The sequence below is a fragment of the Papio anubis genome, chromosome 14 (genome assembly GCF_008728515.1).
Source record: "Papio anubis isolate 15944 chromosome 14, Panubis1.0, whole genome shotgun sequence".
Classification (NCBI taxonomy): Eukaryota; Metazoa; Chordata; class Mammalia; order Primates; family Cercopithecidae; genus Papio; species Papio anubis.
The window spans coordinates 60812799-60838629 of NC_044989.1; the positions used below are offsets into that span (position 1 = coordinate 60812799).

Below are 25831 nucleotides of genomic sequence, written 5' to 3' on the forward strand. Positions count from 1 at the left end.
CACTGACCTTGTAATTTACTTTACAATGCATTTATAATCCCACTCAATATATCCCACTCCTGGGTAAATCTCTTAAACAAGATTAGATGGTAAGATACCAAAATTAGATTTCAAACATTTGTCTAATGTGGAAGAGGGAAAAAAGGCAGAAAGATTTTGAAAGAAAACGCTGACATTAGTATCACATTATCTGCCTATTTTTGTTTGCCTCCTCTCTTCAAAGGGAAATAAAAAGCTTCATTGAGAGCATTTTCATAAATTTTTTGTTGTTGTTGAACAATGACTTGGGTCCCAAATAGGCTGGAAAAAAAATTATCTGGTTCCAACTACATGATCCTCTGTGGCTTCCTCCTTGTCCTCCCTAGGTCTCTGCGTGACTATCATACCCATGTAGCCCGACAATCTGAGTTGGGCAAGTAAAAAGATTTGTCTGATAATGCAAGTCCTTAACACGTTCATCACTCCAAATGCCTTAAAATTATATTTTACCTTATAAAAAAATCGATAGAAATCCAGGACTGGACTCATAATTAGTGGTGCTGGTTTCACATGTGCCATGAATGTAGTCATTGATAAATGCCAAAATCTGTGGCATACAGCACTACATCAAGGATCTCATTTGTATCCTTTCAAAAAGGCTTAAATGAGAAAAGTCCATTTTATTTTGCTGCCCTGAGCGTCCTAAACTTTTTTTCAGAGCTAGTTATGTGATCATGCTACAGTATGTTAACACTGTGATGTTATCCTCCCTCTCTCTCATACATCAGGTCAGAGAAAATGGCATTTTATCTTATAATGAGCATACAACATACAGTTTTCACTATCGCATTTTAGTATTCCCATCAACTAGATATTCTAGATCATGAGGGCAGCTAGTGTAATCATAATGTCAATGAGAAGGGCTGTTACGATTGAGACTAAAGATTACATGGAGAGAGCTGCTTTGAAACTGGTAATTATTACCAGTCCACTAATAGCAAATGATGCATTACAATTTCACCATATAATCTGTATTTCACTCAGCTCGTGCCGGTGTACCATATTATATTACAGTGCTCACAGATTCTAAATTCCTAAACTGCAGTCATCAATAAATGTGTTACTTGCCATAATTTGTGAAATTACTTTGTTCATAACATCTTTGATGATTTAGAAAGACCAGAATTGATTTCCTGTGTGGCAAAATTAGGGCTACATTGATTTATTGATGTGTAAAATATAATAATATTCTTCATTTACTCTGATGAAAATCAGCTTCTCAATTTGAGAGCCTCATTGGGCATTTACAGGGATTGTTTTGATTTAGAGCAATAAACTGACACCTGGCCCCTAAGCATAGGAACTTGAGGCATCAAAAGGGTTAAAATAAGCTATTAGCCCACCTACTGACTTTTATCTTATTTCATTTTACTTTATAGGAAGGAATGACTCCCATTTCTAGTATGTCACCAATGTGAAAAAGTCATGTGATCTAAGGCTCAAGATTCAGAAGAACAAGGAGGCCTGAGACTGGAGCCCTAGCTCTATTATTCACCAGCATGTAACTCTGGGATAGTCATTTGATTTCTCTGAGTCTTAGAATTCCTATCTGTAAAATGAGCATAAAAACAGTACCTGTAAAGAATTTTTGGGAGGTTCAAATGACAGAAGTATATAAAAGCCCTCTGTAAACTATCAGGTCCAACATGAATGTGAATTTTCATTACTACCAGGGGTGATTAATTACTGAGGGTAATGACTAACCACATTACACACCCCGCACGGCTTCCAGAGGAAGGTCCCAGTCCAGGCCTTAACCCAGGCCAAAAGGAGGCTGTAGTGAAAGAGCAGGGGTGACTGGCACACAGCAGGGCGGCCAAAGGGAAGTGCTATGAGCTCTAGAAGCCGGGGGCAGCAGGTTAATGCCGCCAAGTGGAATGGGCATCAGATTTGTTCTAGAGCTTTCTGGACCCCCACAACCCATTTCCACATACCTTGTTCTGGTCACTCCTAAACTGGTCCTGCCGGCAGGGGCACCAGTAAACTATGTACCCTCCCTTTGTGGGAAGGTGGGAGAGGACAAGGGTTCCCTATCAAGCTCAGACTTTCCTACCAGTCAAATCAAACTCCCGGCCCTCAGGAAGACCAGGCTGAAGACAGAGAACTATGTTTCCCTGGCCAGCAGCCCTTGGCCTCTCAACTCCACCCTCCTCTCAACTGCTCAACTGCCTTCTTTCCCTTCCCTCCAAAAGTGGCTCCGTTCCCACAGCCCCATGCAGGCCCCAGACGCCCCCAGCAACAGGAGAGCTCTCCCCACCCAGCCAGCATGCAGGGACTAGAAACCGTTGAGTCCAACCCCCTAAACCCTCTGCAATCTGTGACCTAACCCAGGCTTAGGCCCAGCTTGGGGAAGGGGGGCAGATGAAGTGCTTTTAACCCCTGAACCACCCAGCCCTCAGGACCTGAGGGCTTATGAAATTCACACAATAACTCTTTGTTACCTAGGATTACCTAGGAGTTAACAAAAATAAACAACTGGCTTTGACTCTGGTCTCAGGGTGCATGCCCTGCTCTTCAGATACCATTTACAAGATGGATAAGTGTCGTTTCCCTCCCGTCTAAAAACAGTCCCCCTTAGAGCCTTAACTCTGGCATCTTGCTCTTTGTTATTCTCTTTCCATGACCCTTTTCCTTTTCTTTTCTTTTCTTTCCACAGCAGGTTATTTTTCATTTACTTTCAAATAAAAATTAGAGGTCACACTTCTTTTCTTCTTGAACCTGCTTTTTTGTGTTTAGGGCGGAATCACTGCCCACCCCCCAACCCTTTAGCCATGCATGATTCATACCATCTCTTCCTACACAGAGGCAAACTGTATTACTTTCTAAAACAGTATCTTTCAGAAAACATTTGTATAAATGGACAAATTTAAGTTTCATAAAATGGTCCTTACTATAAAAGCTCGCTTGAACAAGTAAATGGTGGTGGTGGTGATGGTGGTGGTAGTGGTGGTGGTGGCGGTGGTGGTGGTGGTGATGGTGGTGATGGTAGTGGTGGTGATGGTGATGGTGGTGGTGGTGGTGGTGGTGGTGGTGATGGTGGTGGTAGTGGTGGTGGTGGTGATAGTAGAACCTTCACATTTTAACTAAAATGATGTGCATTTTCCTCTAAAACTAGGAGAAAAATAAGTCAAAATTATGTGTGATCATGTATATATAAAATATACTATGTACAAATACACATGTAAATACATAAGGAATATGTATTAGAATAACTCTGGAATAACCCTAAACTGACTGCTTTTGATTCTGGCCTTGGCTAAAGATGTGTGCATTGGACTATACCCGAAGTCCTAAATGAGGCCACAGGAGTGAATGTCCAGTAATAAAATGGGCTCCAAAGGCACAGGCATATTCAATCACTAGCCATGGAGCCAGACAAGACCCTGGGGAGAAGACCCACAGGGATGAGCTACTTTCAGCTCCCAGCCTCCAGTGAGGAAAGAAAAAGGGGAGGCAAGAAGTCCCTCTGGGGCTGAGTGGAGTGGGGAGCGTCTGCCAAGTGAGTAATGGAATAATACATATGACAATCTATTTTGGAAGTAACTCCGTTCAGTACTTAAAAAGTAAGGGCAATTTCCAGAAACTGTCATCTCTATACACATGGACATTTGTAGAAGAAATAAGGCTCAACTTACAAATACCCTGCGGGGCATATTCTGCACTCATCCCGGGCGTGGGGATTAGAGCTCCATGTGCAGAACGAGGGGAGGAGAGGCCCCTCCAGTGCAGAAGTTTATCTGTGAAAGAAACCCAAAATCAAGCACTACAGCTACAAACAACGTGCATCATAAACCACAGGATATCACATTTCAATTCCATTAAAACAGATTAACATCATTACAACAGCCTTGCAGATAGTTAACAGGCCCAAGGCCTGAAACAAAAGAAGAGTGGAGAGTTATTTCCCACAGTTTCTGTTTTGTTTTCAATTTCGGTCTTTTTGACAAAAGGGAAAGGGTTTGTTTTAGGAATGGGGAGAGGTGGTCTTTGGTTCATTTGCTTGTTTATTTGTTGTTTGATTATTGTTTTGTGGAAAGAGATGGGTAAACAGCAAGGGGAAAACTGGTAATATTGTGGGTAGCCTGGAAACATGGGGGTGGGCGTTATCTGCAAGGCTGGTTTACATGCATACATTAACTTTACTTTATAGACAAACCCAAGCAAAAAACAAAATGCTGATAGGAAATGAGTAGATTTGTGAACCGTTTTTTATGGGACAGAGTCCCATTCTGCTTTCTCTGTCCCTCTGCCCCCCTCTTCCCATGCTATATTTATGATAGAGCCTTCAGTGACAGGGGAACCTTGGGCATTTCTGGACTGACCTGGGCCATATGCTAGAGTCCTGTCAACGGGAAACCCTGTACAGATGTGGCTTCTCACAATACAAAGCAATGGAAGATAAAGATTAGACTTCTGGGGTCCAAATAACTTTGGCCATTACATGACAAGGAAAGAACCAGCATTCCAGTAATACCAGCACCCAGAAACCCTGGCCCACCTTCACCATTTTATTGCACTTTGTTGCACTCTGGTGAAGACAAGTGACTTTTCACACTAATAAAATGAATCTGATAGTCAACAAAACATTTCTAGCACTGAGATTTTTTTGAGAAGAGGAAAATTTGGTTTGTGCAGTCTGGGGATTTTATGGTTTATGTGGTAAGTGCCTAGCTTTTCCAAGTCCTCCTCTAGCTAACTAACCATGTAGTTGTCCATCTTGAGACAGACTGGAGGATAGATGGTGCAGGAAACGCTCTGTGTGTTCTAGAGGTTTGGAGTTCGTGATGATTGCGGAGGGCAGGAGAGAAGAAAAACAGACTTTGATGGTGAATAAACAGTATGTTTTCCATTAGCTTAATATTAAGAGCACTTAGAAGTGTTGTTGTTGTACTCTAGGATAGCAGGTCTCAAGTGTAAAATACATCCTGTTCTCCTTATATAGAGCACACTGCCAAGCACAGCCAAGGCAATTGGGACAAGATTTCCTTTCGTGAGGAGCCTGGTGGGTAACGATGGTGTGCTGCTGAGAAGGCTCTTACACAGACAGCATAGGTCTGCTGTTACCAGGCCTGCAGAGGGAGGCCCTGGTGGAAGCACCACCTAGCCTGAGACCGTCTACAGAGACATTTCATCCTCTCTGACCTATAACAAAATAAACAACCGCAAAGTGAACCAACACAAGCAGGAAGACCGGACTTAACAAACAAGTATGTCTACATTTGACTGTTTATGTCAACTGAATTGAGAGTGTGGTGTAAAATTACTACAGATTTTGTCATGGCATTTTTCAATGAGAAATCTGAGAATCCATTTTTGCACTTGTTTTTGCCTCAGCCGTTCACTAAGTTTGCTGCCAAAACAGACATCCTTTTCTTAGGAAACACACGCAACCCGGGTATCTCTGTGATCCCAGCATAAAAGCAACAGGTACTTGGATCCCTGTATGGGGAGCATCTAATTTCAAATTCTCTGCCACTTACTCTGGGAAGAGACCCTGAAGTGCTTCAGCAGGCCTCCAGCAAGAAATGGGAGAACTGCTGACCTAATCCATGCTTAACCCCTCGCATGAATCTCTGGTTGGCAAACTCGTCTACAAACCCATTAGCCCTAAACAAGCTGACTGTAGGACCAGAGCTCTATAGTGTCAGACCATGTGGCAAAGTGAGGTCTCATCTGAGTATCTGGCAGCATCATTTGTTTTTGTTTTTGTTTTCTAAGTTGTAGAAAACCTTAGCTATCATCAAGTCGCTCCCTTCATTTTACAGATGGGGAAACTGAGGCCATGAGAAATTAAGCGACTTGCCCATGGCTACACTGATGGTTAACCACAATGTGAAGATTAGCATTCATCTCCTGACTCCTGATCCAGTGATCTTTCCTGGGAATCTGTCTCTTCCCCTCTGCTCTTACTGCCATGGTCTTCACTGCCCAATAAGAAGGTCCTGTTTCTGCTGATCCATTAGGCAGTACTTAACAGTCCTGGGGAGGGTCCAGCCCAGCAGTGTTACATGGGGTTTTCAAAAGGTGCCAATGAACTGACTTGGTCTCACAGTTGGAAAACAAGGCCTGCTCTGCTGCCTGGGCCTCCTGGCCTCACCTTTGCTGTGTTCACCCTCTACCTCTGCTTCCCCTGCAGAATTAGACAGCTGAAACCATTTCTATCAGGCTAAGAAGCTATTTACTTTAGAAAAAAGCACACTGTCTTTGTGAGACTAACCCTTGCATTTATCTTCCTCCAGGAAGAGGGTCAAAGCAAAGCCAATTGAGGACCCCAGCTGATTCTGCTGCTTCTTCCACTAAACACATCCATAATATTCTCTTTGGTAAGTAGAATCGACATTCCCACATGAACTGGAAATGCTAAATTGTTAATAGCCTCCCTAGGGCTTAACTTCTTGCTATGATGCCTTCAATTATTTCATCACGGCTTAGACAAAGTAAAGTATCACAATTAATGCTTCTGAGCGTCAAACTCAAGGAGCAGCTCTGCCTTCCCAGGCCAGGGGGCGGGATGGGGGAAGAGCTGCCCCTGGTTGAGGGCCTCTTCTTTTCCCACCTTCACTTTCATTCTGCCCAGCCAGAGATGGGCTCTGGTTGCTGGCCAGGAAGTGGGTGATCTAGTTATGTCCTCTTTATTTCTTTGTTGGTGCTCTTAGGCAAGTGATTCTCACAATGCAGACCCAAGCCCACCCCCGATCAGCATCACCTGGGAGTTTGTTGGAAATGCAAATTCTTGGGCACCACCTCAGACTTACTGAATCAGAAACTGAGGGCGGGGAAGCAGCAGTCTATGTTGAATAAATTCTCCAGGTGATTCTGATGCACACTCAAGTTGAATCAGCACTGCTGTCTTAGGGGAAGGGAAGTATGAACGCTGGAAGCTTTGAGATTCCCTGCGCAAAGACCCATGGGCCATGAGGCTGTTCTCCCTCCTGTCCAGGACCCCACCTCCTTTAGGACTGGAACAGTCAAAATCAAATTAAGCTTAGGGAATCCCTAAGGGTGTCTCCATTAGGAAATTCAGGTTCCACCCTCCGTCTGTCATTGATAAGGACAGAGAACAGGTCCAGGCTCTCCATCAGTTCCAGGGCCTTCTTAGCATGAGACAACACCCAAACCAGTTGTGTCAGATTGTGTCCTCGCTGCTTCCATAAAAGTCGACATGTCAGAGAACGCAGCTGTGGCAACCGCACGGACAGAGCAGGAACTGGACTCTTGTTTCCCTTTCTGGTCTTTCAGATGGGACACATTTCCCTTTTCTGACTCAATGTTTTTTCAAATGTCTTACACTTTTCTGGTGGAAGGTGTTTCAACCTGTTCTATTTCATAAAGATCTCTCTAGACCCAGCATTTCCACTTGGGGCCTCAGAAATGCCTTACACATTATTAGGTTGCAAAGTTTCCTTATGGCTGAATTAAAAAATAATGACTCTTATTTTTCAGGTCTCATTAAAAAATATGCAACAAACTGGGAATGGCTTTGATTTAATGTTATACATTTGGTCACTTTACATTTCTACATATATTGGATACCAACTTTTGACCCAGAGCTCTAAGCCCAGTGGGATGCTCCTGGAATTTAAGGTCATTAAATCAAGTTTTTGGTTTCCTCAAGAACGTCTCAAAGATTCCTTGACTATTAACATGCTATTTGTTTCTGAAACTAATCACTGGGTGTATAATACAGACACATTACTGTCTACTAATCAATAGGTAATACTGCAGATTTCCAAATGTGCCAAAACAGCTAAGCAAAAAAGCATCATTCCAACACATTTAATGACTGCTTTGGGAGCCCAATTTCAACAGGTACTAAAACCACAGGACTCTCCACAGGAGTATATAGATGTGTGCTATTCACTAAAAAGTATGTGTGTGTGCGTGTGCAAGCGTGTGTGTGTGTGAGCATGTGCATGCATAAGTCTGTATGTGTGTGTGCATGCACGTGCAAGTATGTTTGTGAGCATATGTGTGCGTGTGTGTGCATGTATGCGTATGTGTGTATATGAGTGCATGTGTGCGTATGTGTGTGAGCGTGTGCATGTGTGTATATACGTATGAGCGTGTGCATGTGCGGGTGTGAGCGTGTGCATGTGCGTGCATGCACATGTGTGTGAGCGTGTCCATGCATGTGTGTATATGTGTGTGCCTGCATGTCTGTGTACGTGTGTGAATGTGTATATATTTCCTAAACATATGTTTTTAGATAATTTCCCTGTTTGTTTTTTTTCAGTAAGACAGGCACAAAAGCAGTAGAGCTGTCCCACATGGCATGGGCTATCTCATGACGCCGTGACCTCCCTTTCTTTCACCCTGGGACTTCAAAAAGAGAATGGATGACACTGTGTTGAGAAGGGATCTCTATATTGGTGACAGGCCAAAATACAGGACTCCCTACAGTCCTCTCCCGGTCCATAAACCTCAAGTCCCTCAGCCCTTCCATGTAGCGACCTTCTAGACTACACTTAAAATGCATCCTGAACATTTGTAAAGTACCCTGAAGGAACTATTCCAGTTCTGAATCCGATTACTAGGTTCAAGTCACACAAATAACAACAGTGCGGCTAGTCTGAGCTAGAGGCTTCTTTATCTAACTGCAAAGTAAATGTCCTTTCTATTCAGCCGCATCTAGCTCTTGACCCTATGTTTACCATAGATACCAGTTCTTCTTGCTTAGATTCTCTGACTTATCAGAGTATTATAGAGCAAACATTAGCTATGCCTGTGTCTTGAGTTGTGTCAATCTGTAATGAAAATGTGCCAGCTTTATCATCACTCACAGACTTCTTAATTAACCTTCTGATATTGTCAAAATCGCATTCTCTTTTGTTCTGGAAATGAGCATTTACATGAGCATTTTTTTCCTTCATTGCTTTCTTACTGGCTAAGGTTTTACCAAATCCTGATGTTCTTTAAAAAGTGTATTCTGCAAAAACAAAAGAAAGCAATAATTATAGACACTACAATATAGAATTTCTTCCTAGAAACTCACTCATGGTCCTTAGATTCCTTGATACTTCACCAGTGACTTTAAATAACATCAATCACTCATTTTAAAACTCTTTTTTGATCAATGCTATCCTCTCAGAGCCTTGATTATTCAAACAACGGGTTACTAACTTCACCTTTTAAGAGTTCTCATCCTAGGCTTTTTCTCGATAAAGGGAGGAAGTAGAGATGACATTTTGCATGACCCTTTATCTATAAAAATGCCAGCCACCAATCTGTCAGGCCTAAACAAAATTTTTCTGCAAGCTGTGTCTTTAACATAAGCAAAGCATATAATTCCAAAAAAAAAAAATCTTGCTTTTCTGAAGAGTAACTAAGCCAAAGACATTGTGTTCCATCTTTGTGTTGAAATGCAGATTTCCCACTAAAAGGCAAATCCTTCATTTCAAAAGGTTGAATAGGATGGTACTTAAAAAAAGAATTCCAGCTGGTTAAATTTAGGGTGTTAAAAAAAAAGTTCACTCCAATAATATTCTTTGGCTCTGGGCCCAAAGTATTTTCACTTGATCATGAATTAGATAAATTTTTATTATACTTTAAGCTTTTGCCTTAGAATGGTGGAACTTATCTAGGAGACTGAGAGGGCAGCTGCATAAAAAAGACAAATTGTCTTAGGACATTTTTTTTGTTTGTTTAATCACATACCTCACTATGCAAAATGTGTGTCCCCCAGGATAAATTGCATTCATTCATTCTCTCATGCATTCATTCAACCTCTCATGCATTCATTCAACAAATATTTACTGAGTGCCTACAATGCCCAAAGCAATGGGCTAGCCACTGTGGGCAGTACAAAGAAAACACAGACACAGATTTCTCCCACAGCAGGCTTCATTTAGTAGAAAAGGTAAAGCCTGCACAGAAATTGCTCTACCCCAATGCAGAAAGTGTGTCATGAGAGAGGTACAGATGAGCTGCTATGGAAATTCAAAGGAAGATAAATTACTTCCATTTGGAAGGGAGGGAGAGAGGCTTTGGGAAAGAGGAAAACTTATGAGTTAAACCCGGAGAGCCAAGAGAAAGGATTTCCTAGATAAAAAGAAAAAGCAGGTAAAGATGCTCAGAGAGAAGCAAAGCCCAAGGTGGGCACAGAGTAAATGGGGCCCAATAGGTGGTTACATTCACATCAAAATATTGCACATTGATTCATCCAGTTGACAGCAGAGGATACGACCATCTAAATAAATCCTCTGAAGATTTCTGTGACATCTTCCGTTTTCACAAGTGCGTATTTTCCAATTTCACATTTTCTGAAAATAAGGGACACAGCCATGTGGACTCTTGTGAAACTCCATGAAGGTTCATCTGTTCTGTTTTTCCCCCACCTCAATTGTTTCTTCCCCCAATGAGTGTGGGTGGCCCGCTAAGGCAAAATTTACTATGTTTTATTCCTCTGAGTCAGACAAACAAGTGTTGATAGCCATGTTCTTCCTTGCAATACTGCCTCCCTGGCTTAAATAATCTATTTCAGATGTCTCATTGCCAGTTTAAGATGGGCTTGTACTTGCTGACACATTTTCAACAAATGACTGTGCAAGAAACATTGAGATTTTCCTACACTACTTTGTCTCTTCAATCATCAACTTGACCATCCCTCCAAATTTGCCCTCTTTCTTCTTTTCAAAGCCATGGTGAGGATAGGGGTGCCCTTACTCCTGCTCTGAATCCTCAGTTGAGGATGTCTGTGTGTAGTGGGGGCAGGGAGAGGGGTGTAGCCTTGCCTCCGTCCAAGGTATTTATCAGGTTATTTGGGAGCTACTTTCAGAGATGCCCTTGCTCCATGTATTCCCACTGCCACCACTCCCCAGTTTCTTTTCTTCCTTGAGGAAGCAGGGACTTGTTCCTCTGGAGAGACTCCTAGAGGGAAGTCAGGAACCTAAGTTCTGCAGCCCCAACTCTGCAACTCACCAGCTGTTTCGTGACCTTGAATAAATCCTTTCTTCTTTCTGGCCCTAAGTGTTTCCATCTTTAAAAGGAGAAGACTGGATTAGATGGGTGGCTTCTCTCTCCTGCCTCCCATGCCAGTCCAGGCCTCCTTCGGACCAGCCAAGAGACCTACGATAGGCCGTGCTAGAAGCTGGCCAGGATACACCTGTTCCCCTCACGACCTTGACCTGGATGAGGAGGGCCTTATGCGAGAGTTCGGGGCTGGGCTCGGTCCCCAGGCTAATCCTTAGGCTTAGAGAGTGAGCCTGATGGTGGATTTCAACCTCCTGGGACACAGTCTTGCAAAGTTCACCTGTCTGAGCTTCAAGGAGGAAACCTAGGTGTGTCCTGAGCCAATGAGACTGAAGGTCAGAGAACCAGGAAGAAACTTCCCCAAACCCAGGCTAAATGTCAAGGGAAAAGGTCTCAGTGGCTCATGCCAGAAGGCCAGTAGCAAAGCTCGGCCTCATGCCAGAGCCTGGCACCCACTGCTCACGAAGGCACACACAGGACTCTAAGAAAAGGGAGTCCTCTCCCCGGCGACCACAAACCAGGACAGCAAAGCCCAGCACCCTGTGGTCCTTGCCCTCCCCCCACACCCCATCAGCATGGAGTTCTTGGAAAGCCATGTGTAAAATGAATTTCTGTAAAATAAATCACATTTGCTAACCAACATAATTTCAGAGATGTTTCGTCACCCTTCCAGGCTCATTGAAAATTGGCAGGGCTTCTAACATTTTACCTTTTAAGTGTGTCTTCCTTCCCCCCAACCCCAAATATCCTTTCTGTCAAGTAGTTAATGATCTGTAAACAAACACTTTAAATTCAGTGGGGGAGCTCACTATTTAAAGAAACCCTGTGGTGAAACCTTTTGAAAAGTTAACAATCTTTCTGTAATGTGAAAAATCACTCTCTAATTTATCAGTTTCCATTAATGAGATTTTTGTGTGTATTGGGCCTTCTGAAAGTGGGGCTCAACTGCAATCGATGCCTTTGTAGTTAGAAGGGACAATAAAAGACGCTGCCCTGAACATATTTCTGTCACCCGAATTGTCCAGCTTCACACAAATGTATCACAAACACCCCAGTGCCTCCCTACCCCACTCGAGAAGTGAAGAAAAGGACGGAAAGTCATCATTCGGACACCTGGAAAGCCTTGCAAACCACACTTGCGTTTCTCCCAGATTAAGTATTAGATACCTGAGGAAGGTGAAATACGCATTTTCAACTGAGCATTCAGGAAGAGGAATGGGGCTGTGAAGATGGATGCGATGAGAATGACCATTTGCAAACGTTTGATTCTGATAACACCTGCCAGGGCAGAGAAGGGCTTGTCTATCAAAGCCAGCAGAACACACGACTCCCAAATTACTCTGAAGAGGCCACCCCGAGCCTTTTTATCTGCGTCAACTCACAACAAATGTGCTTTATGCCTCTATATTATCATTTCACTCGGTCTTGAGAAAATACTAGAATAAGCTAAAGAAAACCAAACATGTTGCGGGGGGTGGGGGGCGGCAAGGAAAGGGACAGCATTAGGAGAAATACCTAATGTAGATGATGGGTTGATGGGTGCAGCAAACCACCATGGCACATGTATACCTATGTAACAAACCTGCAGGTTCTGCACATGTATCCCAGAACTTAAAGTAAAATAAATAATAAATAAAGAAATAACCAAAAATGGCGTTTCCAAGAGACTCCTGATGTTTTGTTTGTGGGCACTGTGGAAACAGGGGCAGTGGTGCTGTGAGTGACAAGGGAGTGGGGAGCCACGGTCAGCTGGTGTGGGCAGCCCCAGTGACACTGCAGCCTGGCCAGCTGGAGGGCTTTCCTGACTTATCATCCAAGACTGGTCTGTGCACAGAGAAGGGGCCAGAAGGACGAGCAGCCCCAGGAAGGCTCTCTCAGGCCTCCCTCAAGGCCAATAAGCCCAGAGGAGGGCAAGGCCTCCAAGTCCAGCCCTTCTTAAGGAAGCACATCTGTCCTAGCCTTTATGGAAAGCTTTTTTAAAAAATTGAGACTTGGTCTCACTCTGTTGCCCAGGCTGGAGTACAGTGGTGCAATCTTAGCTCACTGCAACCTCCGCCTCCCAGGTTTAAGCAATCCTCCTGCCTCAGCTCTCAAGTAGCTGGGACTACAGGCACGCGCCACCACCACACCTGGCTAATTTTTGTATTTTTTGTAGAGATGGGATCTCACCATGTTGCCCAGGCTGGGTGGAAAGCGTTATATTCTTCCCAAAGTACTCTCTCTTCACATCCTGCCCCCACAGTCGTCCTGTGGAATGAGGGAAGGTATTAGCCTAACCTCACAGTGAGGAACTCGAAGATCTCAGAAGTGTCCTGCTGCGGGCAGGGAGGACAGGGCTGGGCTTCAGAACTCTGCCCACCTTCTGATGAACGCCCTCCCACCACCACCTCAGGGCCGCGGCAGAAACGTGTCGTCTGGACACTGGTCTTACGGCCCCTTTCAGGCAATCTCCTCACTTGCCTTTCTGGCACTATTGAGTGAGTGGTGTGTGGACTTCAGGGGAAGTGTGGAAGGCACTTCACAGGCCTAATACTCTGTGACAGTCTTGGCTGAGAGATTCTGAGAACCAGAACTGGCCATTCTCCAGAATTAAAACCTATTATGTCCTATGGTTAACACAGAGCTGCTCGGAAATTATGAGAACTAATTTAAGGCTTCAAAGCTCTACCAAAAAAAAAAAAAAATGGTCTAGCAGGTCAGGCTCTAACATTTCTTCAGGAACAAAACTAGGCTGCCCTCTCGCCTGAGGTGAGGCTGAATGAAGGAGAGCTCTGGTGCTTCGAGGCCAGGCCTCCTCCCATGACAGCAAGTCCTTCTTTCAGAAACAGGCCTCTGCCCGGGGCACATGGCAGCTGCTTCTCTGCAGTGCCTCAGCACCTTCCCACCTCCCAGGCACACAGCAGCCCAGCTCCGGCCTCAGTCCTCATCTCTCTGGCAGAGTCCCACAGAACAAAACACAGGCCTTGGCTTTGTCGGGTTTTTTTTCCCCCTCCTCCCTGGCTTTTTACCCAATTTCCTAATCCTTCATTTATACCGCTGACCAATCTGGAAAGGGCTCCCTGAGCAAATCGGAGATGCCCACAGATACAACCTGCCATCACTGGAGAAGCCTCAGTCCAGCCACGGGGTGGGGCACTGCTGTCTGTTCTTGGGACTAATAATTCTGCTGATTCCATATGAGTAACATCCAATGTTCCCAGACACCTCCAAGCTCCTCCATCGAACAGCACAACATCCTCAACTCCTTTCTACCCACCTAACAGGTCCACCTGGGGACTCAGCCCTATGGACACCTGGCCTCTGTGGGCACAGGGGCCACACACCACGGTGGGACCCGGGGATCATCTTTTGTTTTGAGTCTCTCTAAGACTGCTTGGAAAATGAGGTCTCTCAGGTCTAGCATTTCCATGCAGTCCAAACCATGAGGCTGACCAGAGGCCACCAATGTCAAGATCTCTCAGGTCTACTAGGAACACAAAAGAATAACTCTCCCTTAACAAGCCCCTCAGGCTGAAATCCTTTTGCTTCCAGGGCCTCAACCTTCGACTGCTAGGTAGAAAGCCCCCTCTGTCACCGGCCCACAGATCTCAGCCGCCATCGCACTCAAACCCTGTCAGGCGGTGGAGAGTGTGGACGGCAGGCTGACACGGTTTCAAAGAGGCCGACCAGGCAAGAACCGTCCTGTATTCCTGCCCCGGCTCTAATGCAATAAAATGTCTTTTATCAATGTAATTCAAGGCAAAGAGTCAAGGGTCTGTCACCATTTTAAAGAGGCTTATTACATGGCCACAAAAATTTGCCTCAGGCTCAAACCTGGCATGTAAGGTATCAGCGTGGGGCAGGTTCTTTTGATTTGATTTTATTTTCTTACAAAATCTGAAAATGAAACGCTTCTGTCCCTCCCTTCCACCAACCGTTTTTTGATTTATGGGGAGGAGGAAAGAAATCTGAAGTTGACAGGTTGGGACAACTCCACTCAGCTTTCTCACTCAAAAGCTGCTTTTGTTAAATCATACTTTGCATTTATGGCCTGCGGCTCTTGGCTGACTCTGGCGGCTCCTCCAGTGTGGAGCAAGGCTGTGGACTTCCCCGAAGGAGGCCCCACTGAGATGACTGCCCTGCTCTGCACCAAGGACAGTGGGGGGAAGGTGGGGGCGGAGGGGCTGGAGGCCAGGGGGCTGGGGACATGAAAGCACTGGCTAGATAACACAAAGGCCTGCAAAGGCTACGTCTCTCCTCTGACCCTGGCTCTCCACTCCATTTCTCCTGGATCCAGGTCTCCCTGTAATCAGCAAGCATCTACCACTGGTTTGTCAACTAAAAGTTCAAGGCTTCCAAGAACCAAGTCTCAGTGGTCTACCTCTGAGTACCATGCTGGGCAAAGAAGACCCCCTCAATAAATACTTAGGATTCAAGCACTGTGCAGTGAACTTTTCTTCCGGGAGAGCCATTCTAAATGACCCGGCTGGAAGGACCAGGCCATGGAGCCAGCAGTGACCTGGGGAAACCTTCCCTAGTAAATGATTCACTAACCAAGGAGCCTCTGGGTCAGCCTTGACCCAGGAGAGGATTATAGCCCCTTCAAAGTGGCTGCTGTCCATCGCTTCACTGTACTATTTTGGCAATCTGTAATAGTGTATTTGCTCAATGGTTGTTATGGACAATCGGGTTAATCATTCACTTTCCAAATGCTGTGTAATTACACAGTTAGAAGAGCTACAGTGGATGTCAAATTTCCTTAAGTCTTCTGATGAATTGGTCTCAATTACTAGTCTGGGTCCCTTTCTCCTTCCTCTCTCAATTTGCTGTAGCAATCCTCCACATTTTCCTCTATTCTCATCCCCTACCTGCACCCCCATCTCTGTCCCAAGAGAAAGAACAGTGTGAAGTACATCCGCTTGAATAATCCCTATTTTTGAACCCATAGTTCTAAATAGTTTTTGCTCCACTAAAAGGGCTTAAAAATAAGGCTAGGAAGACAGCCCTGGGAGGGGCATTACAGGCTGGCTGGAAGCCCCCAGCTGCCTCCCTGCCTCAGATGCAGGGAGAACACCTGCAGCCACCCACACCTTGTCACCCAAGTTGCACTAGATCCTGGTGCAGCCCAGTGGTGGCCACAGCTCAGGGAAGAAGGCAAAGCCCTGCTGTGCTCAAGGAGATTGAGGCTTCCCAGCCCAAAAACTGGGAAGGGCCCTGGAATGGGATATCCCTCCCCTCCCAGCACCCCATTCCCAAACCTAGCCACCCACCTCTGCTTGGGACACGCTGGAAGGCAAGAAGAGAGAAACAAGTAACACCTTGAAAACAAAAATGAAGCAGGGATCCTAGGAAAAGTAAAAACATTCAGAACCTAGGGCCTTCTCTGTGTCTCCCAAGAGCTACACCAGGCCCTTCACACCTCTGCTTTGCGGCTTTAACGCACTACACCCCACCCACCACAAGCACATACACATGTTCTCAAGAGTCAGAGGGTCACCCAGGGCTAGAACTGAAGCCACCCAGGCCACAAGCTGGCAGGTGAAGCAGGACAGGGGGTCAAGGTGACAGTGCTGTCCACGGTTGGCCCCTGGCTAAGAAAACTGCAGCAGAAACAGTGTTTCTCCTCCATTTCCATGGCTCGTGAATTTTTTTGTCTTTTTTTTTTTTTTTAATGCTCCACCCCCTACATCCTTCTTTTTCCCACATGCTCCAGCACACACAACTCAGGGCTCCAGTGTTTTAAAGGCATTTTTTTTTCCACAGGTGAGATTAATTTTCTAACAGAACCCCAGTACATTTTATGTGATGGTGGGAGAGCCTTTTGACTATCACAGTGTCCTGGAATGAGCTCAGCATGCTCTCTGGGAAGTGAATTGGGAAAGTGAATGGGGAAAAGTCTCAACACAGACAGCCCCACGGAAAATTCTCCAGCTCAGGAAACCCACCTAGGTATAGAGACCTTCTCTGGAACCTCTGGTTTGTTCTAGTCCTGGTGTCAAAACAAGGCGGTTGGACTGATGCTTCCCAGTGGAGGGCTTGGTTGTCACTTTCGGACCTAACATCCAGTTCATCAAGGTCACTTCTGACTCCCAGGAAGAGAGGCAGACCTGTTAAGGGGCAGGGGTCGGGGAGGGTGGTTTGATCCACTTAGGACATTTTGGATATTTTGCATCTCTCATGATTCTATCTTGAGAGTTTAGTTTTGTTGGAGTTTAGTTTTTGGGTTGTTTGTTCGGGTTGTGGTTTCTCTTCCTCCATTAAAAAAAAATTGGAGCTGTATTTCTGTTTCCTGTTCACGGAGCGGACAGAAGGAGGGTGTGCAGTGGAGGAGGTGTGTGGGGAGGAGGCTGATACATGGAGCAGAGCCGAGAATATCCGGAACTGGAGAAAAGTGAGAAATGGAGCTTTTTTCTTGGCTTCCAAACAGTTGTAATTTCCACTGCCACTGCTTAGTTCCTGGGCACCAGGCATAGAGAGTGGGAAAGGGGCATGTGACAACTTTACCACAAATCAGGATTTGGCATTTAAATCCACAGGAAGCAAGAAGAATAGAGGGACTGCTTATTTATGGACTTGCAGATGAATGAGATAACCAAAATGCACTTCTCGTGTATGTGAAGGAGCAATTCCATTTTCAGACTTGGAAAGTTCTCCATAATTAAGTATCGCCCGACCCTGAAAGCACACTGCATCCCAAGGTTAAGATCAGCTTCCTGAAAACAGGGCAGAAGACTGCTTCGGTGGTAGCTCAAGAATTCTATTTTGAAGGACAGGTTAGTACCACACTACATTTAACTGGATTCAGTTCATGTGATTATACAGTGCCTTGCTTTCTGGAATATGTAATCATCTCTTTCTGATGACATTTTAAATATCCAACTAGACAAATAATTGCAGCAATAATTGATAGCAGAGTCGAGCTGAAAGATCATTGATTGGCAGAGTCCCCACTGAAACAAATCTTTCTTTCAAACATTACAGAAATGATGATGCTTAAGTCTAACTTTTGCTGATAAATGCTCAAAATCTGATTTACTGATAAAGGCACTGCAAGAAAACCTGCGCTTCCGCCTGTGATTACTGTGCGAGATGTTTGAGAAGAATCAGGCAGTGTGATTTATATTATTTCCCATGAATAATTGCAAGGATAGTGTGGGTAGTTGGAGGAGAATCAACACAGGCGACAGAAGTGTTGCTCCTTAATACTACACTTCCTGAACAATGCTAGCCAACAATCAGGGTTTACAGCCCTTTCCCCTCTAATATATAACCCATGGTAGAGAAATGGTCTTGACAAGGGGAACACCAGGAAAAGAAGACACACAAATAATCAGCTCCACTCAGGCCTTTGAAACGTGGTTTAAATCAATGCCTCAAACTGGGACTCAAATTCCCCTGCCCAGTGCAAAGAGTCCTGGCCAAGGTCAGGAGACTTGAGACCAGGCAAGTCCCAAATGATCTCAGGCAAGTCCCCAGGTATAGCTGCAGTCCCTTCGGCCCTGGTCTGTTTCTCTGTCCAAGGCAGAACCCAAATCAACTGCTATGTCATGTGTTTTGATTGTAACATTTAAGTTAGGGCACTCTGTTCAACAATTCAGACCCTGTGGAATGCTGCAATTGTCAGAAATAACTCAAGAGAGGATGCTCGTCTCCAGGAAACATCAAATGAATGAGCTGGCATATTAGCGGACGTGGATTACAGTAAGAAAAATCTAAAACAGAAGATGTATCTGGATGCTGCAGCAGGCAACAAAGAAAGAATTTGGGGACTGGGTCTAAGCGCTCGCCCAAAGCACTTGAAGGAGGATTTCTTTTTATTTTTCTTTCCTATTTTGTTCTTCTGGTTGTTCTTTCTTTCTTCCTTTCCTCTTTTTTCTTTCCTTCTTTTTCTTTCTTGGTTGTTTTTTTCCCCCTCTTTGAAATTGAACCATTATAAATATGAGTTGGTCTCATAGCTTCTGTTAAAAATCAGAAGCTTGTTAGATGTAATGATTATCTGCATTGTGACACTTACCGCGTATGAGGGGTCTTGTCGAACAGCTTTACTCTAATTTAGAGCTCCTCTGTTAATTAGAAAGCCCTCAGATTTTCTGCAAATGCAGGTCACTATCGACAGCTCATGCTTTTGATGCTTCGTCTGTGACAGTTGTCGTGTTGCCCTTCCAGGAGCTGGCAGGGTTGTCCAGACTCTGACAGTGTCAGAAAATGCAGTCACCACGGCCGCTTCACAGGAAGTTACACAGAAGGTCTGCACACATCAGTTTCCCTGCAGCCCAGAAGCCTGATGAAATCTGCACTCACATTCAGCTGAAAATAGCTCGAATTCCAACCCTCTCTCCCCCTGCCTCCTCTCTTCCCCTTTTCCTCCTTTCTACTTCCTTGCCTCTCTTTCTCCAACCTCTGTTTCCAGCATCTTCTTTCTCATCTTCCCTCTCTTTAGTCCCCAACAACTGGGGTCCTCTGCTGTCAAAAACAGCCACATTCACCAGAAAGGGAAGTAGGTTTTACAGATAAACCGGGTTGCTTTTCACTGAAACAGCAGTGATTGTGGAACAGAAACTCTCCCCTCCCTGCCTTTTAAATAATATTTCCTATTTTTTTGCACCGGTCAGCAGCCGCACCTGGTGAGGCTGAGGTCAAGGCCGTACTTCCAACATGGCTCACATGTTTTTTCTTAAGAGAAGGGGGACTTTGGAGGGGGGCGAAAAAAGAAGGAGAAAGAGAGGAAAGGTTAACCACTCAAGCAAAAATGCATATGGGCTGAGGTTTCCTGCCCTTATCACCATTCCAGTGTAAAACCTCAAATTATAGGAATTCTCACTTAGGAATACCTCATTATGGAATATATGTGCTGGGGGTCTGGGGAGACAGGAGAAGGGGTATGTGTTCATGACTGTGTGTGTGTAAATTTGTGTGCTCCAAATTTTGTCAAGTTCAAGCCAAAAAGAAATCCTCTGTGGCACTTGCTTAGGACTTTGGAAAAAAAAAAAAAAAAAAAAAGAACAGTATTTAAATCAAAATAGGAAATATTGGTGAAACCCCGTCTCTACTAAAAAATACAAAAAAAAAAACTAGCCGGGTGAGGTGGCGAGCACCTGTAGTCCCACCACCACCAAGGCATAGTCCTGCAAGAAAAAGGCATCCCTTGCAGCCACAATTTCCCAAGCTGACCTTCTCACCAGGCCAATGCCCAATTCCCTAAACAGGCCCCTTCTTGCTTGAGGTTCCTGCAACCAAATGCAGCCGTCCAGAGGGTAATGGAAGTCTGGTCTTGGAGTTACTGGCTTACGAAATGCAATGGGATGAGGTGGGGTGAGAGGCCATAGCCCAGACTGAACGGCACCGTGACCAGGCAGGGTGGAGCAAAGCCACTCCAGCAAGAATGCCAAGGACAGCAGCAGTAGCAGCAGCAGCAGCAGCAGCCGCCACCACAGTAGGCTACTAGCCCCAGCAGGGCCCATGCCTCTACGGCCATGCTGCTGTCATCTTGGTTCTTGGCTAGCAGATGCCAGCCCCAGGAACGTCCTCCATGCCTTTAAGCTAACTGCAAAAACAGAATGGTGTGAGCCAGGGCAGACCCCATACTCTTTTAGATTCTACCTATAAGCCTAGACCTGGAAAATAATGTGTAAAGTGGCAAAAGCCAATCAACTCATTTAAAAAGAAAAACCCTCCATCCAACGTCACAAAGCTGCTGAATATTAGGTTCCTGGGAAGCTGTCCCAGCAACCTAGATATGAGAAACAACGCTTGCTATTCTGGGGTGAGAAGTGAAGTTGCCTTTCACTTGGGACTGTCAAACACAGTCTATAAATATCAGCAATGCCCCTTGTGAACTACGGGCTGAGCTCAACCCAGAGAAGGCAAGTGTTTCCCAAAGGTCACACAGCAATTCCAGGTCCCCCAGAAGTAGCCCTTCACCAGATGGATCCCATCACCAGATAGCTCTTGGAAATATACATTGCTGCATCTGATTCTCATTTTCAACAAGAAGGCTGAGGAATGAGATTGCACATTTTAGTTTCCTTCCCCAACTTTCTTTCTCCAACCTTCTGCTCTGGTTCTCCTCTCCCCCACCACACGTACGAAAAAATCTTTTTAGTATGTTTAGGGATCTATTTCCATATCTACCCAAAGTCTCCAAGCCCCTTGTTCTATCAGCAGGTCAAGAGTAGAGAACTGTGACAAGCTGTTCTCCATTCTGAAATGGATTTGACTGAACAGCTGCTGAAAGGCAAGACATCCTAGGGAGACTGGTACTGGGGATTTCAGGGTCCTTGTTCTGTGGGTGGACCATGGCTCCTTTCCAGAGAATGACTTGTGATTTGTTCTCTCTCCTACACATCAAAATGAGACACCAATCACAGCTTTACTGGCCCACCTTGCCCCACCTCCAATTTGGCAACTTTGCCTCCTTCTCACACAATGAGAAAGAACGGATAGCCAAATTCTAAGAGTTCACTTTCTGCACATATGTGTAGTTAAGTACTGAAGTGAGAAATTCAAGAAAACTATACTTAGGCACACACACACACATTCTGAGAGATAATTTCTAAAGACCTACCAATCTAAGATATTGAAAGAAAATGGCTACATCAGGCCCAGAAAAGCCTTGAAATTTTCCCTGTCCACAGACCACAGTCCTATGGTGGACATGAGATCTTCTGGTTTTGAGATAAATAATGCACAGAAATGAGCAGCATGATGGATTAGCTGGCAGATTATTATCAGATATGTGAACATGCTAACTCAACACCAGGACTGGACCTGAAACTTCTCTCAAGAAGACCCTGATAGCATTAGATGGCTGACAGAGGTATTACAGTGTGACAGAGTCTGAGCCCACAGTCTGAGAATGACCACGTCCTTTCTCAGGGAGACGTTCCCACTCAACACCCTGGGAAGACTACTACAAATCACTCTGTCTCTCAAACCTGGCCACGGCTCAGCCCACGCCCTTTCATGTATTCACCCTTTCCCCTGCTAACAGAAATGGAATCAGAACAAATTAATATTTAATTTTAAGATTACTATTCTATCAGAATAAAAAAGAATCAGGAGATTCAAAGCGAAGGCAAATGCCCCTCCTTTAAGTCTAACGTTGCTATTCAGGCATTTAGGAGTGCTAGGCACGGTGAGTGTCCCTGCCTCCAACCTGTGATTTGCCACAAGGCAGGAGAGGGAAGGATAGTGCGACACCCCTAAGTGTGTGAAGTTCTAACCTTTTACCCACGTAATGATCTACCTAATGTAATATTTTGTCTTTAATCAATGAAAGAGTAAGATAATTTGATATCCTATAAAACTCCCTAACCTATATTTTGCAAGTCGATTAGCCAAGCTCTTCATGCTAATGTCAGCGGAGCCCATGTTACATCTCCAGTCAGGCTTTCGGGTGTCTGCACCCCACAATGCCACACACCGAGAGTGGAAGAAGAAAATTCAGCAGGGGGAGCGGTGTAGTGGGCAGTTACGTTTTCGTCATCTGTATGGAAATTGGGAAATCGTCTTCTCAAATCGAGATTATCTTCCCTTGGGATCCTTCTGGAGGGCTATAAATAATAGAACATACTAATCAACATTAGATATTAAAAAATGAATACAGATTCAGATTAAGGGAAAACTAAATGATGCCTTTATAAAATCCAGAACAAAACAAAACAAAAAGCATGAAAAAGAAGGCTTAGCGGATCCCCCTTAAGTTAGCCCTATTCTCTGACAACCAAACCAGCCTTTAATGAGGGTGTTCAAAGTAACCATTTCCCACTCCCTTATTTATGAGCAGCAGCATGTAAAAAGCAAGAGGCTTAATTTTAATGCAGTAATTTTCCCATTAACCATTCTATCTAAGGAAGCTGCAGAAAGGTGAAAACTGGAAATTTATGAACCTTTAATGGGAAATCTGGATAAGAATTTGGTCTAAATATATGAAGAGGAACATGGACAGCTGGCACAAACACAAAATGCAAGTATTCCAACTCCAGCTCCCTGATAACATCTGCCACTAAAGGTTTACTGACTTGGTTTTCCCAACTCTAGAATGGAGCCCCCATCCAAACCTGGGGAAGCAATATATGAACAATTAGATATTAAATGCTTATAGATCCATCTCTGTGGTATTACTTTTGACCTGGGTTAAAAAAACGTAGTAACACTTATAATGTATTCTCATTTTGTAGAAACATTTAAATTATCCTGGAAGAGTTTGTCTCACGGGCGATTCAAAGAGTTTCTTCCTTTCCTTCTAGGAACATGAGGAGTGAATCTGACTATTTCATCAAAGCCTGTAAAAGATACCTGAGTCATGATTTTAACTGAACAATTTCTCCAAGAATTCAAACTGTGAGAGGGGGAAGAAGACCATCTCTTTGGTGTAGTGGGAATCGCTATTGTGTCCTCCCCGGTTCCTCTCCTCTGTCCTTGGCAATCCAGTTACAATTTGACAGCATTTAAAGATGACAGTACTTGAGATAATAGGACAATGCCCTAACAGGATTACAGCAAATGTGAAAGAAAGGACACACGTAGGTACTGTCATTTAGGTAATGTCATCTATGATCAGTTTTCGTTTCATTTTTTGCTGACACAGAAATCAGTACTATTTATACAATTCACTGGAAACCCTGTTATGGCTGTAAATAGTTTGCTTCCCCCAGTGAAAGAAAATACTTATTGTACTGCAGGGGAATTCAGTAAAACTTTCTAGTTTTGCTTAACATGAAAATAATAACAAAAAATTTCAAATCAATATCAATAGCCAAAGATCCAAAAACAGCCTAAAGCCACTGCTACCCAAAACAATTTTTTTGTTTGTTTGTTGTTTGTTTTTTGTTTTTTGTTTTTGAGACAGAGTTTTGCTCTTGTCACCTGGGCTGGAGTGCAATGGCACAATCTCGGCTCACTGCAACCTCCCCCTCCGGGATTCAAGCGACTCTCCTGCCTCAGCCTCCTGAGTAGCTGGGATTACAAGCATGCGCCACCACACCCGGCTAATTTTTATATTTTTGGTAGAGACAGGGTTTCTCCATGTTGGTCAGGCTGGTCTCAAACTCCAGACCTTAGGCGATCCACCCACCTTGGCCTCCCAAAATGCTGGGATTACAGGCATAAGCCACCACGCCCAGCCATACCCAAAACAAATTTATCTTCAAAGAAAAAAAAATGCTGTGTGTCCTAAATAATAGGTGGTCAAGAGGTTTCTAAAGGATATCTTAGCAAACTCTGTTGCTTTAGAGTTTGGGGAAAATAAAGTGGAAACACCTAACTAAATTCACACTGTGGGAGCCAGTCAACACTAGTCCACCTGCCAGTGGGATCCTTGTCAGTCACACTATTTCTCATTCCATTTCTTTTATGTCATTTTGCCCACAACATATCCAAATTCATATAATAGAAGCATTTGGAACCCAGTGCTACTCTACCTCCTAACTAATTTCTGCCACTGGAAGTTTGTTCCTAAAGCCACCAAGTCTCCTAGAAGCCCTTATTTCTTGGCAGTGAACACACAGCTGCCCTGCCTGCCATTAAAATAGCTGCCTCATTATCCAGGATGACAAAGAGCCACACTGTGTGCCAAGTGATCAGCCACAAACAAAAGCTTGTTTGACCAGCACCTGTCTCAAAAGAAAATTCTGACTAGAAGAGGAAGCACCTGAAGGAGGCTGAAAAGAAAGTCTGATATTTGAAAATCTAACAGAGGCTCGTTCCCCTCTAGGACACTCTGGGTCACTAGTGTCTCTGCTTTCCTTGTTCCCTGGCTCATCTCCTGAGCCCCCAGGCCCTTCTCCTTTCCAACTGTCTATTTACCAACCACTTTTATCAGGACCCCTCTCACCCCATCCAAAAATGTTTACTCAAATTCAGGCTAGCTTAATAACCCCCAAAGCAGAAGGACACTATTAAAGAGAGATCACAGGGATACGAATTTTGATGCCTGCCTTGTTTTGTCACATACCATCTAAATGATACATGCTATCATGAAACACCGTCCATGCCCTGAGCATCCCAACATGGATAGACTGGAGGAGAGGGACAAGGGACCAATACAGACCCTGATGGGCCCTTGATTCTGAACTTCATTCCTGCTCACTCCCCATCTGCAACGGGGGCAAAAGCAAAAGGAAAGTTTTCCAAGATTTAAACAGTCCTCTATATTAGTAACAGACCCATGTGCTAGGCTCCTACAATATCTGGTTCCATTCTGCTTGTGAAAGGAAACCCTACAGTCAACCAACTCCATCCTCTAGAACATATAAGTCAACAGGAGAGAACAAGGCATGAAGGGTATTTCAGAGAATTTCAACAACCCATCCACCCACTTTGCAGAGTCCTCAGTTAACATCCCCTAGCATGCTGCCTTTGTCTTCTGATCAGAGTATTTCAGCAGCCCTCTCTGATCTATAGGATGTGGTCCAACTCCTTAAGCCATCATTCCAGAGCTCCACAATCCAACTCCAATTTTCTATTCCAGTCTTAGTTCCCTATACCCATCAATAAAAATATTCCGCCCAAGTAAAAATCCCTTCCGTTCTCATTTCCTTCCTGGCTTTTCTTCTTGTTCTCTTACCTCCTGGAATCCTGCTCAAACTTCAAGGCCTCACTGAAGGCCTACCTAGTCACCTTAGCAAGAAGAATCAATCTCATCCTTCTCCAACCTCATAGAGCACTCATCCCATGCACCACCCCGACTCATACCTAGGCCTTATGTTGCTGGTTAACCCTCTATGTCTTTAATTAATTCCATGTCTTCCCAACGAGTTTCTTAAGTACAGGGACTCTTTCTCCTACTTGCTTCTATTATATTTGAAAGTACCAGCACAGCATGTGACATGATATTCATATATCC

At 44.4% G+C, this 25831-nt stretch overlaps 1 protein-coding gene across 12 annotated transcripts in view; it reads right to left on the reverse strand.

Moving 5' to 3' along the window:
- Nucleotides 1-25831, reverse strand: part of BCL11A (BAF chromatin remodeling complex subunit BCL11A) — a 100593-nt gene that overhangs the window by 11963 nt on the left and 62799 nt on the right. For 5 of the 12 annotated variants that reach the window (XM_031655213.1, XM_031655210.1, XM_031655208.1 and 2 more), the window contains exons 3-4: nucleotides 13177-13254; nucleotides 3675-3776 (exon numbers count right to left, since the gene is read on the reverse strand). The exons of 3 other annotated variants lie outside the window; for them this stretch is intronic. In XM_031655213.1, coding sequence (XP_031511073.1) covers nucleotides 3675-3776; nucleotides 13177-13254 — 180 coding nt within the window. The remainder of the gene's footprint in view (nucleotides 1-3674; nucleotides 3777-13176; nucleotides 13255-25831) is intronic. 4 more of the 12 variants (XM_031655215.1, XM_031655216.1, XM_031655211.1 and 1 more) reach the window with 1 other exon arrangement.